The sequence below is a fragment of the Paramisgurnus dabryanus genome, chromosome 20, assembly GCF_030506205.2.
Source record: "Paramisgurnus dabryanus chromosome 20, PD_genome_1.1, whole genome shotgun sequence".
NCBI classification, from domain to species: domain Eukaryota; kingdom Metazoa; phylum Chordata; class Actinopteri; order Cypriniformes; family Cobitidae; genus Paramisgurnus; species Paramisgurnus dabryanus.
This window is the reverse complement of record NC_133356.1, coordinates 22,522,083-22,536,805: the sequence shown is the minus strand read 5'-3', so window position 1 is coordinate 22,536,805 and position 14,723 is coordinate 22,522,083. Positions and strand designations below refer to the sequence as shown.

General features: G+C 38.2%; 1 protein-coding gene across 2 annotated transcripts in view; it reads right to left on the bottom strand.

Moving 5' to 3' along the window:
• atrn (attractin) overlaps nt 1-14,723 on the bottom strand; it is a 72,813-nt gene that overhangs the window by 29,963 nt on the left and 28,127 nt on the right. The window contains exons 15-26 of one of the 2 annotated variants that reach the window (XM_065297100.1): nt 14,389-14,570; nt 13,130-13,349; nt 12,856-13,041; nt 12,346-12,594; nt 10,974-11,111; nt 10,788-10,881; nt 10,551-10,603; nt 10,274-10,368; nt 9,901-9,979; nt 9,659-9,816; nt 3,855-3,916; nt 2,809-2,887 (exon numbers count right to left, since the gene is read on the bottom strand). In XM_065297100.1, the coding sequence (XP_065153172.1) occupies nt 2,809-2,887; nt 3,855-3,916; nt 9,659-9,816; nt 9,901-9,979; nt 10,274-10,368; nt 10,551-10,603; nt 10,788-10,881; nt 10,974-11,111; nt 12,346-12,594; nt 12,856-13,041; nt 13,130-13,349; nt 14,389-14,570 (1,595 nt within the window). Of the gene's footprint in view, nt 1-2,808; nt 2,888-3,854; nt 3,917-8,939; nt 9,531-9,658; nt 9,817-9,900; nt 9,980-10,273; nt 10,369-10,550; nt 10,604-10,787; nt 10,882-10,973; nt 11,112-12,345; nt 12,595-12,855; nt 13,042-13,129; nt 13,350-14,388; nt 14,571-14,723 lie in introns of those variants that run through there. The other variant, XM_065297101.1, reaches the window with a different exon arrangement.

Genomic DNA, 14,723 nt, shown 5'->3' with positions numbered 1-14,723 from the left:
TGATTTGCAATTATAGTTTTGACATCAGAGCGGCTCTCGGATGGTTATCTCAAATCTTCAAATGGGACGCTGGTCTGCTAAGACTGAATACACGTAATAAAAAAAAAATCAAAAGTAGAGTACAAAAATGTACAAAACTAAAGCACAAAATATCAAAGGTAAAAATGAAAGACTTGAAAAGAATGATTTAAACCAGAAAGTGGATCTGTGACTATATTGCCAAAGTCTCTATAGGAAAGTCAATGGGTCTCATTCACTAAGAATGCTTACACAAAAAATGTGCGAGTAAGATGCACGTAAGGATGTTTTCACGAACAAATCGTGATTCAACAAAAACTTTGTATCAAAATTGTAAAAAATTATTTTAAATGTACAAAAAATTCAAGAAAACCTAAAACCAATAATCACGTACGCTATAATCAAATACTAGGCTATAATTATAATGTGCATAATAATGTTGATATATAAAAATGTACATGACTATATTTTATTATTATTTGATATTATAATATTTTCTGTATTATATATTATAATACATGGTCTATTATTATCATTATATGCATTATATTATACATTATTATAGCTTACTAATTTTTTCTACACATATAAAGATGCACGAAAATCTTCACGCTTTCCTCACTTTTTAAATCTTTATTTGAAAGCGTCTGCTTAATGTAAATGTAAGGATAAGTTCAAACATCAATCCCTTGATCTCCTGTCTGTTTTATTTAAGATACAGATGCGTGTCTCTGTCATAATAATTAAATGTCATATTTGTTAACGCATCCAATACTAATTTAATGTTACTTCCTCCAGCGACAGCAAACCCTCCCAAATAAAAAAATGCAAAGCAAAACCAAACTTTATGGATAATAAATATGATCATGGATTTCTTTTCGAGCTTTTTTGCTTCCATGACAAACTTCTCAAAAATGTTCTGTAGACCAGCACTGGGAAAAGCCTTTATTTGTAGCTGGTTTGGCGTTTTTTTAAATGCAAATTACCAACCTTGTACACGTGGCTGCTCATGTATAACACTCCAAATTCACTAACATAAGAACAAGTACAAGAACAAATCCATGTGCGTGCACGTGTTGTGAATTACTCTGAAAGTTTTTGTGAGTAGTTAAAGTGTGCGTATAAATACGAAAAACGTAAGCAATTATTAGTGAATGAGATCCAATATTTGCAACGCCTTTGAGCAGTTATATCTTAAATAATGTGCTAAAATCACAATTAAACAACATATTTCTCACCAACAAAAAAAATCTGTCATCAACTGTACCATAACTTTAAGTACAAAACACCCTTTTCAAGATTGTTTCAGCTACTACAATGATTGGTTCTTTTTACAGCAGTGCTCAATCTTGTTATTTCAAATATCTTTTAGTTAAATTTTAAGTTAAGAATAAATAAGCCTTGTGCTTTATTTTAATAGAGTTAATGTCCTGCAAACTTCCAGGTTGACCTATGTTGGCGCACATTTAAAGAGTAACTAAACCCTAAACCAACTTTTTTTAGTTAATGATCTGTAAGAATGATGCTTTATTAGTGCTGTTCATTGATTTTAGTAAGTTTTTTGACATTTGGATATAAAGTGTTTCAATACTACAATATATGGTGTAAAAACGTCTGAGTGCTGCCCTCTTCAGGTTAAACGGTGGCTACTGCAGTTGAATTTTCCTATTGGATGTTGGGTCCAAGAAATAACTCGTGATGTAAGCAGGTTCAAGCTCACCACGCCCTTGTTACAATCTCACCACACACTTAATTCGTCCCCTCTATCTCCGTTGGGATCTGCCCACTTTTCTTGCATTTTTCAAATATTGCAGTGGGTGGAGTCAGGCTCTGACCAGGGGTTTAGTTACTCTTTAAGTTGTTTTGCATGCGTGTATGCGACGTACTGTTTCCACTTGGCTTAAAATAATTAATTAAGTTTCAAAAGTCCAAAAAATTTAATTTGGATATCCATTTATTAACATAAAGAAAAATAAATCATTTCTCAAAATAAACTTAAATCTCAACATAAATCAACTTAAAGTTTCCATAATTTGCCTATAGCACGCCGTGTCTCACGGTCAAAAACCATGCACCTCGCTGTGCGCCACACCTGCAGTAATTAGCCCCCGTCTTAAGAAGACTAGTGGCAGATCACAGCGCCAACCCATGACAAAACACAGAATGGCTCCAACAACCTATAAAAATATCATTCCTGCGGCACTCTATAACAAAACACAAAGTGTGTGAAACAACCAGAGGAAAAAATATGGTATAGAAAAATAACATTTTGGAGACTAAAATCCCATGACATTGTATGACTTTAAAATTCCCTGTCTTTCAATGTCTGGAATAGACTTTTTAAAATTACATGATATTCCAGAAATTCCATGACCCGTGGGAACCCCGAGTCATGCATGTAGCTAAAGGCTTTTAAGTGTTAAAATGCTCAGACGTGCATGTGCACAACTGAATGTGCCGCGTAAGGGAAAAATGTTTCAGTTTATATTGGATGAGAACACTTTATTAGGACAGATGGTGAAGAAGGTTTTTTAAAGAACACTCACATTAACCCAACACCTGCATGGCTTAAATTGGCCTCCTGAAACCTTTCAAAAATCAATCCACTACAGTCTCTGTGGCCATAAAATTAGGGCTCATTATAAAATCACTCCTCCGGCATCACAACTTGATTCAATCCAGCTTGATTGATAACCTTGCTACCAAATTTGTATTTTAACACGAGGAGGCTTTAAATTGGTGTGAACCATCATGAATTGCTAACTAGAAGAGAGATGATACAGCACTGACCTCTCTTCTCCGTGACGCCCAGCAGCTCTGTTTAATCTTCCACACAACTGCTGCCACCAGAAGCAGGGATAGGAAACAGCTGCGCAGACAGAACAGGAATTGCAAATGAACAATCAATTATAAAAAAAAATGTCTGGATGTTACCTTAAACTGGAAAATCTCCAGAACACAATCCTGGTTATGTTTAATGGATTAGAGGTGGCTCCACATCCACGTTGTGTGCTAAAGATCATGGGCATCATATTCGCATGGAAACCCGGGCCAAGGTTTATAAACGCACCTCTTGAGAATATAAAAATTGGTGTATGCATGTTTTAAAAGCCATGTATGTGTTGGTGCATATTTATATTACATTAATGCAGGTGTACAGTCTGTGAACAGATCACACACTATGAAGTATGAAGTGTAATTCATTATGATTGAACTGATTTTACTAATAATGGCCAGCCACAGCCCGTGAATGTATGTAGGTGCGTATTGCGTATAAGCGTTTCTACTATATGTGTCTGAAACATGATGCATGACCAGACCAAACTGAAAACCTTTTGCTATATGTGAATCGATAAGAATTAGAACAAGCCGCACGGTGTAATTTTTACCGTGCATGTGAGGGAATGTGCGCATGTGTCAAAGAGAAAAAACACTGTATATATGGTTTTCACCACCTGCTTCCTAAATCAATAACATATTACAGTGGGTCTTCAAGAGGTGAATTAGAGCTTAGAGCCATATCACATCCATAACACTCAACTCAAATCTAACCAATTTCTCAAAAAATTGCACTAAAATATGTCTAGTAATATCTTCGGCTAAGATCCTTAATTGTCAATTTATATGATTGTAACAAAACGTAATTACAATTTTATTATTGTTGGTTAGACTTTTTCCACATTGTCCTTGCATGGTGTCAACATGTACTTAAAATGGGTTTAGGGCCTGGTTTACAGTTGCATGTAATTATGCATAATTTACTGGTAATACTATAGGTAATACAATGTATTGTGTGTAAAAAAAAAAAAGGGTTACAGCTTCATTACATCACTTACCTGAAGAATGTGACAAAGAACTGCACCAGATCCATGAAGTTACTATGTTGAGAGAAGGCAATCTGGAAAGGAAGGGGAAAAGGTGCGTTAAATGTGAGAAGCACATTCATTTACGTGTTTGTGTGTGTACTTGTGTTTTGTTGATGTCTACAGTAAATAGGACATAGAGACAAATGTTTCTTTTCAAACTGTACCAATAGTGCCCCCTGCTGATGCACTGATGTCTTTCTCTAAACACGTTTAACAGAATAGAACGAATCTTACAATAAATATCTTCAGTTTAATATAAATCTAATTATCCTGCACACTTGCATTATTATATACATGCATTACTATGTATTATTGTATCTCCAAGGACGAAATAACTAATGGATACTCTTTCCAAATATTACAAAAATCGTTGGGCAACCAGGATTCATTATTAACCCAGAGTAAAGTGTGAAAGCCAAGGGGCAACCTTCTGATCACTTTCGTGAAGCCAACACAGAATGCAATTTAGTGGACATGCTCAAAAAGGGAGTCCATCATCATAGACCCCCATGTTAAACTGCCCACCTTTACAGCAGAAATAAAAGGGTTTACAGCCTAGTACAAATAGTATTTTTGTCTGTATAGCTCATTTTGTCCATTATAAAAACTGTGAGGGGGTCATTTTTTTTTATAACTTATCAGTTTAAATTATACTAAGCCTTAAAGGGACAGTCCACTTTTTATGAAAATATGCTCATTTTCCAGCTTCCCTAGAGTTAAACATTTCATTCTTATTGTTTTGAAATCCATTTAGCTGATCTCCGGGTCTGGCGTTAGCACTTTTAGCATAGCTTAGCACAATCCATTGAATCTGATTAGACCATTAGCATCGCGCTAAAAAATAACTAAAGAGTTTTGATATTTTTCCTATTTAAACTTGACTCTTCAGTAGTTACATCGTGTACTAAGACTGTCAGAAAATTAAAAGTTGCTATTTTCTAGGCAGATATGGCTAGGACCTATACTCTCAGTCTGGCATAATAGTAGTGATATTACGCACTGCCCGAAAATAGTCCCCTTGGTAACTTTCAATGGCAGGGGACTATTTCCGGCTAGTGCGTCATATCACTACGCCTGCTGCAGCCATGTTACAGCAGCAAAGTCCTTGATTATTACGCCAGGATGAGAGTATAGTTCCTAACAAACTCTTTGGTTATTTTTTAGCGCCATGCTAATGGTCGAAACAGATTCAGATTGTGCAAAGCTATGCTAAAAGTGTTAGCGCCAGACCCGGAGATCAGCTGAATGGATTCCAAAATGTTTAACAACTAGGGGAGATGGACAAGGAGCATATTTTTAAAAAAAGTGGAATGTCCCTTTAAAGTTCTACACAATTAAGGGTGTGGCCACTTCAACTGCTTCTGCTGTCACTACTGTGGGCATGAACACAGCCACTTCAGCTTCACCCACCTATGGGTGACATCACGGACACTACGTCCATATTTTTTACAGTCTAGGGTGAAAACAGAGATACATTTCTGAAATTAAAGCATATTTGCAACAAGCAGCCAAAAATTGCATCATTTTCTTCATTGCATCATGTACAGTATCAAAATCCTATCCTTCATAAAGAGTGCAGAGTACAGGAGACCGAAAAGAAGTTTCTACCGCAATATTGCCTATTCTCTCCATATTTGTCCTGCTTTCTAACAGGCTCTTTCCCCCTCTTCTCCTCAAAGGCATTTCCAAAATAAGCACAGTGTTTTAAAGGAGTAAATGGCGAGAGGACAGGGTAAAAGAGAGCATGCCAGACATCCACAGCATGGAGGGCGAATTCACACAGAGCTTTCATTCAGCAGATGCTGTGCGCCGATACGGCCATGCTCACATGGTTGAAACTCATGCACGGCCTCATGCTCAGACTCGCAGATTCAAAGACAAACGGGGCCTGACTCACAGCTTAAGCACACACACATGCGTGCTACATAAAACAATACCAATCAGACTTATCACTGCCACTAACACAACAACCTTTGTCTAGCATGTGCATTCACACTGGGGCCGTGACGTACAAAACTATAAATAGATTTTACTTGGTCATGTTTTAATGATGCACTATGCAACCTAAACTAATGTGTTCTTGCCGCTCAGCTGGTAGAGCATTGCACTAGCAATGCAAAGGTCATGAGTTCGATCTTCATGTAACAGACATGTTGATGATTTTATTTTTAGCTTGAGTGCACTATAAGTCGCTTTGGGTACGTGTCTGCTAAATGTATAGATAAAAATGTAATGTAAGAATGCAGCACAAGATGGCCTAACTAGTGTCAGTACAACCTTATCAAACTGTTTCAGTTATTGCAAACACGTAATCACAGGATACAAGAAAAGTGTAATTTCTGGGTCACTGGCTGCAAACAAAACTTATTGCCATAGGAAGGCTAGGATACAGTTGGTTGTGGCTAGAAGGGATACAGCTACGGCCAAAATCTTGTGAAACCTTGCCAGATAAGTGCTGTTTTAACCCAAATCCTACCCCCAAACGTAATTTTTTTATGGGATTTAGGTCGTAGCTGTATCCAATCTAGCCAGAACTGCTGTTTTTATCCTACTCCCAAACCAAAAAATAAACAACATCTCGCGAGATTTGGCCATAGCTGTATCTTCTCTAGCTAGAACCGATGCCGTGATCGGTTGCCAAGGCATTGCTAGGCAAACTAAGATGTCTAATGTTGCTGTTTGGTTGTAGCATAGGCCAAGTTTAGCGTTTGTGCTTGTGGGGTACCTAACGACAAAAAAGGGAACTGCAATACTTTGAAATTAGCAAGATAGTGCATTCATAGATTTTAAATATGGTTTAAATGAATTAAAACCATTTTAGCAATAAGTTACTCAGTCTACCGATTAACTCTTTCCCTCCAAAACTTTCTTATTACAAAAATTACAAATGTAGCTTGAGAAGTTCTGAAAAAGTTAATATGAGCAACCAAAAAAAAAATGTAAAGAATACCAATGTGCTATAAAGCCACAGTGTTTAGAAAGTTAACCTACGGACGGCCTCCGAACATTACACAAAGCCAGATTTATTTTCATTTCAAAGATAAATCCGTTTTTACTAGCATTAACACGTACAGACACTTTTTCAGCAGAATCATCTTAAACGCTCCTACTAGATTTCAAAGACACTCGCTTCCCACCAGCCAAAACTACACGGGCAGCGCAAAGTGTCTTACCACAGACAAAAACAAAACGGCAAAAACAGAAGGCAGTCCTTCCCTATTCAGACGAAGCACAAAACTCCTGGACTGTCTGATGCCTCTCATTCCTCCCAGACTTATCCCTCTGTTTTTCTCTTAAAGTAGCATGTGTTTCAACTTAGCATTCCTTCTGATACTTCAGCCTCGGTATGCCGTGTTTTCTGAGCAAGTTTTGAAGGCTGCATTTCTCCTCAGCCCAAACTCTCCTTTCGTTCTTCTCTAAACTTTTGACAACAGTCCCCCTGTCCTCCGGAGCAACCCCATTCCCCCACGCTCACACAAACAACTACTGTTAGATGAAACGTGGCAACCAAGGGTCAATCAAAGGATAAAGAAAAAAACATTACCTGACTGATATTCACCGTTTCCCCATAAGCAGAGGACGTAGACTTGTTTTAGAATAGTGGATGGACAATCAAACACACACCCTGAGTTTCGGCGTCCAAGCTCAGGAGTTTAGATCACTCTCCAACAGCAAAGGAAGAGAGGAGGGGGTAAAGGAAAAACGAGGAGGAGGAGAGGGAGGGAAAGGGAAGCTTTGCCAAATAATTTCCAGACCAGGCTCCAAAGGCCAAATATATACGAAAAAAGGGACTTAATCTCGCCTCAGCTTACAAAGTTAAAGAGATAAGACGGCAAAATAAAAACAATAAGACCATCTGTGATGTTTTCATGGTAATCGTTGTCAAATCAAGTATGACCACTGCAAAAATGTTGGATGCTAAAAATCCAATTCACTAGTTCGCTCTTCCCGTAAGGAAAATGACTACATACAATACGAATCATCAGACATTAATGACATTACTTTCATTTTTGGGTAAACTTTCCCTTTAAGTAGAAGTGTTAACTAACAACAAAGACAGACAGTAGACAATAAATGCTTTCCAACATTGTCTCATGACACCATGATATTCCCTGTGTCCGAAATATTACATAGTAGGTACTGAATTAGATGAAGTATCTATTCTTTAACTGTTATACCAGTACTTAAAAGTTAACTTGAATGATATTAACCAAGCGCAATTTAACAACAAGGAACAGCTGTTTTCTTTATGCATTTCCAAAATCTGGAAAGCAATGGGTCATCCGGCTACTTTCGCATACTTTTTCAAATACTATTAATTTGGTCTTGTGACTCGCCTCGTCTAATGATTATTACTTTATAGTATGGAAGTAGGCCATTGCAATTATTACAGATTATTATACCAAAATAGTAATGAAAATACTGTGGAATAGAAATAAATACAATAAACATACATATACGTGTTTATTTGGCAGACATTTTCATCCGCTAACAAATGAGAGCGCATTTAACATTATGTCTAAGCCAACAATATGAGCAGTCAATAAATCTATGCTTACAAGTAGGAGTAAAATGGGTAACATAGGTTAAGCGAATCTAGTTAGTTTTTTGTTTGTTTTGTTAGTTTAGTTAGGGTAATTTGAGTAACATAAATGTTAAATGAATCCATTACCATGGTAGAGGCTGGCAGCTCATTTCACCAAGAACAGGGTAATTCAACTTTTTTGGGGAGGATCACACAGAAAGCATTTATGGTAGTGGGCGCAACCTGTTTTGAATGGTTTTCTATGGGCAGTTTATGCACACCGAAAGCCTCACATTTTCGTAGGAGCGCTCTGAGCAGCTGAAGTTGAAAAGAGTCAACTCTGAGCCGAAAAGCGTCCAATGCCATTTTTCCAATATTCAATTGAAGGATGGAAAAGGCGAGCCTTCTGTTGTGGTGACACAGTTTTCTTTTCTGAAGTCAATAGGCTTTATGCCCAGCTGCACTACTTCCTGAACTTCAGCCAGCTCCTTGTTTCATGTCTGCCATTATTGGCCAAACTGATTAATCTAGGTGTGTCTGATTATTGTTGTTGTGACTATTGAGGTCAGGCACACCTGGATTAATCAGTTTGTCCAATAATGGCAGACAGGAAACAAGGAGCTGGCTGAAGTTCAGGAAGCAGTGCAGCTGGGCATAAAGCCTATTAAATAAAGGCAGTGCGGTCTGACTCTCATTTTAATTGTTAAAAAGGCGTTCTGTGTGATCGGCCGCTTAGCGTGATTTGGTGCCTTGGTGACTCATTCACAGAGCAAAAATGACAGGCGGGACGTACGCTTATATGAGTGAGTTAAAGTAAGAGAGTGAATTTTGTTAGTTACTGTCCTGATGGCCAGCATCAACAACTTAAATTTGATGCAGGTATCTACACGTATCTAATTGCGTAAGATCAGGAGCGGTGTGATGTGGGTGCTTTCTGGTTCATTTGAAGACCAGATGTGCTGCTGCATTCTGAATTATTCGCAAGGACTTGGTTGCATCGGCTTGAAGGCCAGCCAGTAGGGTATTGAAGTAATCCAGTATTAATATCACCAGAGCTTGGACCAGAAGTTGCTTAGCTTTCCCAGCAGAGAATAGTTGTTTTTTCCTGTAGCAAAACCTACCTGCATGACGAGTATACGGTATGAATAAACACGTATAAGGATAAAGGTAAAATCTCAGATACTACATGAACATTGGTCAATGCTTTGTGCCTACATCCCTCTCACTCTCTATCTATCTGAATTCGCACCTGAATTTTCACTGGCCAGGTGAAGTTGCTGACATAGACGTAGAAAGTAATGTTGGCGTTGCTGCGGAAATCAAACTTCTCGTTGGAGAAACTATCCTTGAACTCCTTTATGTTGCTGCGGGAGATGATGGGGATCTCCTCACCGGCTTGAGTCCCAGCTGCCCAGAGAGAAAAAAACGTATTTAATGCTGCTCATGTAGGCAATTCGAACATTATGTTTAATGTGCATCTGCGTTTCATACCTACAAAGCTGGTCGCCCACGTGATGTTCAGATTGAAGTTTTTAGAGGCGTTAATAAACATGTCCAGATCACGATTTTGCTGCAAAGACATTCAGAGAGTCAAATAAAGAAGCAGTGAATGAAAAACACAACAAAAAAAAAAGACTATATATGTGACTGCATCAATAAGTCCACACAACATATACTTTTAAATATGTCTATGCACACTGAATCACATTATTTCTCAATACAACATAAGAGAATTTCCAAAAAGTGCTGAATTTCCAAAAAGTTACACATGGGTCAAGTAAAATGGGATGAGAGCTGGCAGCCTTGGGACTGAAAGGAAAAACATGAAGTGCTCGGGATGTGAAATCAGGTCAGCGTGACGCACCTCATCAGGAGTTGCCACAAAGTTGATGGCGGTGTAGTATCGGTCATCCTCCTGAGACAGACTGAAGGTAAACTGGTAATCTATCAGCAGTGTGTCTGCGCATGAGAGAGAGAAAGGGAAACGCTGAATAGTTTAAGAAACTAGTTTTACAGATTGAGTGACACGCGGACACGTGGCTTCTGTCAGGTAAGGACAAAAGGAACAATTGGGAAAATGACTAAATGACTGAAATTGCCACAATATGAGCAGCCATTAGCCGCTGCACTGACATACTTACAATAACACGTTCCCTTTAGAGGGTTGCCTTGGTAACGGTTCTCCACCTCACACCTGAAAGACGAAATCCAACAAAAGAGCTCAGAGTAAAAATGAGTAGAATTGGAAAGAAATTAAAGCGATTAGCTATATGCTTAACATTTGACAATTGACTTATAATGGCAGAGTAGGGAAAACGTCATTAGGCCGACACTGAGTGAGAGAGAACAAATGAGTGTGAGTGTGTGTGCGCACTTACAGATGACAGCGATCTCCTTTAATGCCCTTGGTGGTACAGAAACACTTGCCATTGTTAGGATTACACAAACTGGCATGGCCGTTGCACTTACAAGCTGTGAACAACCGACATAAATCCATAAAGTTCAGACCTTATCAAGTGCTACCAAAACTGAAAAAGTTAGCTGTATTGTGCGTTTACACTCACGTTGACAGCTACCGCCATTTGTGGGATCGCCATAGTAACCAGAGATGCAGCTCTCGCATTGTTTGCCGGTGGTGAGGTCCTCGCATCTTTCACAAACGCTTTCATTTATACATGAGCTGTGTCCGTTACACTGGCATGCTGTAAAACACATCAAATCAAAGTCATCTCAATCAAAACGATCCATATTATTACAAAATAATGACACGACACAGATCTAAAATAAGAGTTTTTAGTTAAAGGTCCACTGTGTAGATTTTTAGCGCCATTGGTGGTAAGATTGTGAATTGCAACCAATGGATCAGTCCCAGCTCACCCCTCTTTTTTGAAACGCAAAGAGAAGCTACACTAGCCACAGGACAAACATGACAGATAACGTAGTGACAAAACACCCTCTAGAGAGCAGTTTGTCCGTTTGGGGCTACGGTAGAAACATGCTGAATGCAAAATGGCGACTTGCATGTAAAGGGGACCGGCGATGTGTGTAGATAAAAATAGCTTATTCTGAGGTAATAAAAACTATACAGTTCATTTTGTAAGATCTTTATACACCATTGATAATTTAGATTTGTCTATTATACTGCGTTTTTTTCCTCAAGAGATCCTTCTAAAAGTTAAACAATGCACCTTTAAATTGAACGGATTTATAAAATGAAATTATTCTAAAAATAAATATTGGTTAATTATTTGCGTGGCCCTTTGTTCCACGGGGAATCCAAGGAGATAAATAAAAAAAAAAAAATATTTGCGTCCATGTGGATAAATTAAATGTAAAAGGGGTAAAATTTCTAAATAAATGTGCAAATTACTTGCATACATTCTCTTTTTGAGGACCAAGTCTAAAATTCTAAAAAAGAATTTTTGGGGTATAATTGCAAAAATGTCAACTGGTGTAACTAGTATTTCTTTAATTAAAATATAAATATATTCATAAAAAATGTGGAATAAAATATAATCATCTAGTTTAGTGTAATATGATTTTTACACATACATTTTTACATCATTTGTTAAAGATTATTTAGAAAACAGAGCTCTTTTCAGCATATGTCAGGACAAATATTACAAAAATGCATTAAAATTTACATTTAGAAATAACTAATAAAATTATATTTTAAACGATTTTTTTATGATTACGCTTACATCCCAACAAGGTGGATAAAAAATGTAATATTTCTCATTCTTTGGTGCAATTGGTGGTTACACGTTTTGACATTTTCAGGTCCATTCAGTCTTAACTTTCATAAAAATGGTGCAAATGTACTTTTTATTGCATAAAATTAAAGTTATTTAAATATATAAATTAAAGGTTTTTTTAAATAATAATTTTTCATCTTGCCAAACCATTTTTGTCACTGACCCATATAACCTTGTTTACCTGGGCATTGAATGAAAGACCAGTTGTAATTGTTCTCCATTGGGCACAAGCTCACATTTAGCATCGGCTGAGGGGCTGGAATGAGGGAGGGGCCTGACGAGGAAGGGGCATGGAACAGCGTCTGGATTGGCCCACGGTAAGAGCCCTCTATACACTGTCCCCGCCCTGTATTACTGGAATCAGTGCACCAGCCGCAGCCAGGCTGATCCAAACACTGAGCACACGTCTTGTAGCCAGAACAATTCTCCGCTAAAATGAAAACAGAAACACGTATACATCAGGATTGTTTAGTTCAGTTATCTCAAACCAAACTCCGGACAGTTCTGTGGCTCTGTTTACTAGTACATTTTATTTGAATTGATTTTTTGTCAGGGGGGAATGAGTGTGAATTGATAAGTTCACTGCATTACGAGACAATAAACAGAAGACATACTCATGTTCAGCCATTGATTTACAAAAAGAAAAACAGCAGAGGCATAAAAGCTTAGAGAGAAAGAGACATGGACGTACGTGGACAGCTATTCATGGTGTACCACTCCAAGCACTGGCCATATGGGAAGGACGCCACGTAGGCATTAGAGTCCACACACTGCCTCATGTTACTGCACCACATACACTCTGAGCTCCCACTGGTACACTCGCTACAGGAAGAACGCAGTGCGCAGGGCGTTCGACACTGCTTTACACTGTGGTTGGCTGGAGAGAGAGAGATAGATGGGGGCAGTGTGTCAATCAGTCAATATACGGCATGGCCAATCTAAATATATGTATCTGTCTTGCTCACTTGGCCGTTCACACAAGCTCCCATTTACGGAGTTCACGCAGGTAGCCGCCTTCAGTCCATTGAATGTGGGCTCGGCCAGATACCCGCAGAAACCGGCGTCGCTGGGCTCCCCTGGTAACCACTGCAGTGTGGAGTTAGTGAAGGGGGACATATCCTCCCAACACCAGTAGGAGACATTGATCTTTCTCAAACCCACCCATGGAGTCACCAATGCTTTCGACTGCAGCATACAAAAGCGTGCACACACAACTAAATTCAGTTTAAATTCACAATACATAATGCCGTGAGCAGGCCGAATGACCAGGAGAAACTGCAGAAGCAATAAAGTAATAGTTCACCAAAAAATAAAAATGACCCCATAACGTATTCACCTTAATACCATTTTGGTTTAATTGTTAATGGTTGATGCCATCTAGATCAAATTGTTGGTAAGGAAGATGATTGTTGGTTCTCATGCGTCATTGGTTTAGTGCATTTTGTCACAATGCATATAATTAATAGTTACAAGACTTGCTATTTGGTTAAAAAAAGAAGTCTATATATTCCTAGGACAGCATTAAAGGCACACTCCACTTTTTTTGAAAATATTTTAATTTTCCAGCTCCCCTAGAGTTAAAATTTCTATTTCTACAGTTGTGAAATCCATTCAGCTGATCTCAGAGTCTGGCTTTACCAATTTTAGCATAATCCATTGAACCTGATTAGACCATTAGCATTGCGCTAAAAAAATAACCAGAGTTTCAATATTTTTCCTATTTAAAGGAACCATTTTCGGGAACTGTGTAATATCATTGCGCCTCCTGCAGCCATGTTAAGGCAGCAAAGTCTTTGATTATTACGCCAGAATGAAAGTATAGTTCCTAGACATATCGATCTAAAAAAAATCACAACTTTTAATTTTTCATCGGTCTTAGTACACGATGTAACTACAGAAGAGTCGAGTTTTAAACAGTAAAAATATTGAAACTTTTTGGTTATTTTTTAGCGTGATGCTATTGGTCTAATCCAACTCAATGGAATATGCTAAACTATGCTAAAAGTGGTACAGCCAGACCCAGAAATCGGCTTAATGGATTCCAAAACGGCAAAATCAAATGTTTAACGCTAGGGGAGCTGGAAAATGAGCATATTTTCAAAAAATGTGGAGTGTCCCTTTAAGATGAGTAAATCATGAGGTAATTTTCCTAATTCGGTGAGCTGTAACTTTAAGATAATGCTGAAAGACTGTGTGTGCGAAGATCTCTCGGATCCTGACTCACCTGCAGAGATCTGTTCTGCATCTCTTTGAGTACAAACTGAACTTTCTTTTGTGTGGTAAGAGAAGCAAGCACAGCCTGGTGACTGCGACATGCCAGTTTAGCATTGTCGTAAGAGTCTTTGGCTGTGATCAGCTTCAGACAAGAGTTGCCCACCAGGTGCCAGCTCTCCCCACAGATGTTGCCTGAAACACAAACAGAACAACAATGTTGCTTTTGGCACGGGGATAATAAGACGTTTGCTCGGTTTCAAAACCTGGTCAGCTGTCTACAGAAGCATCGGATCGGGATACAAAATTTGTGACAGGAGAAACAACTTAATTATTACATCTAAGATC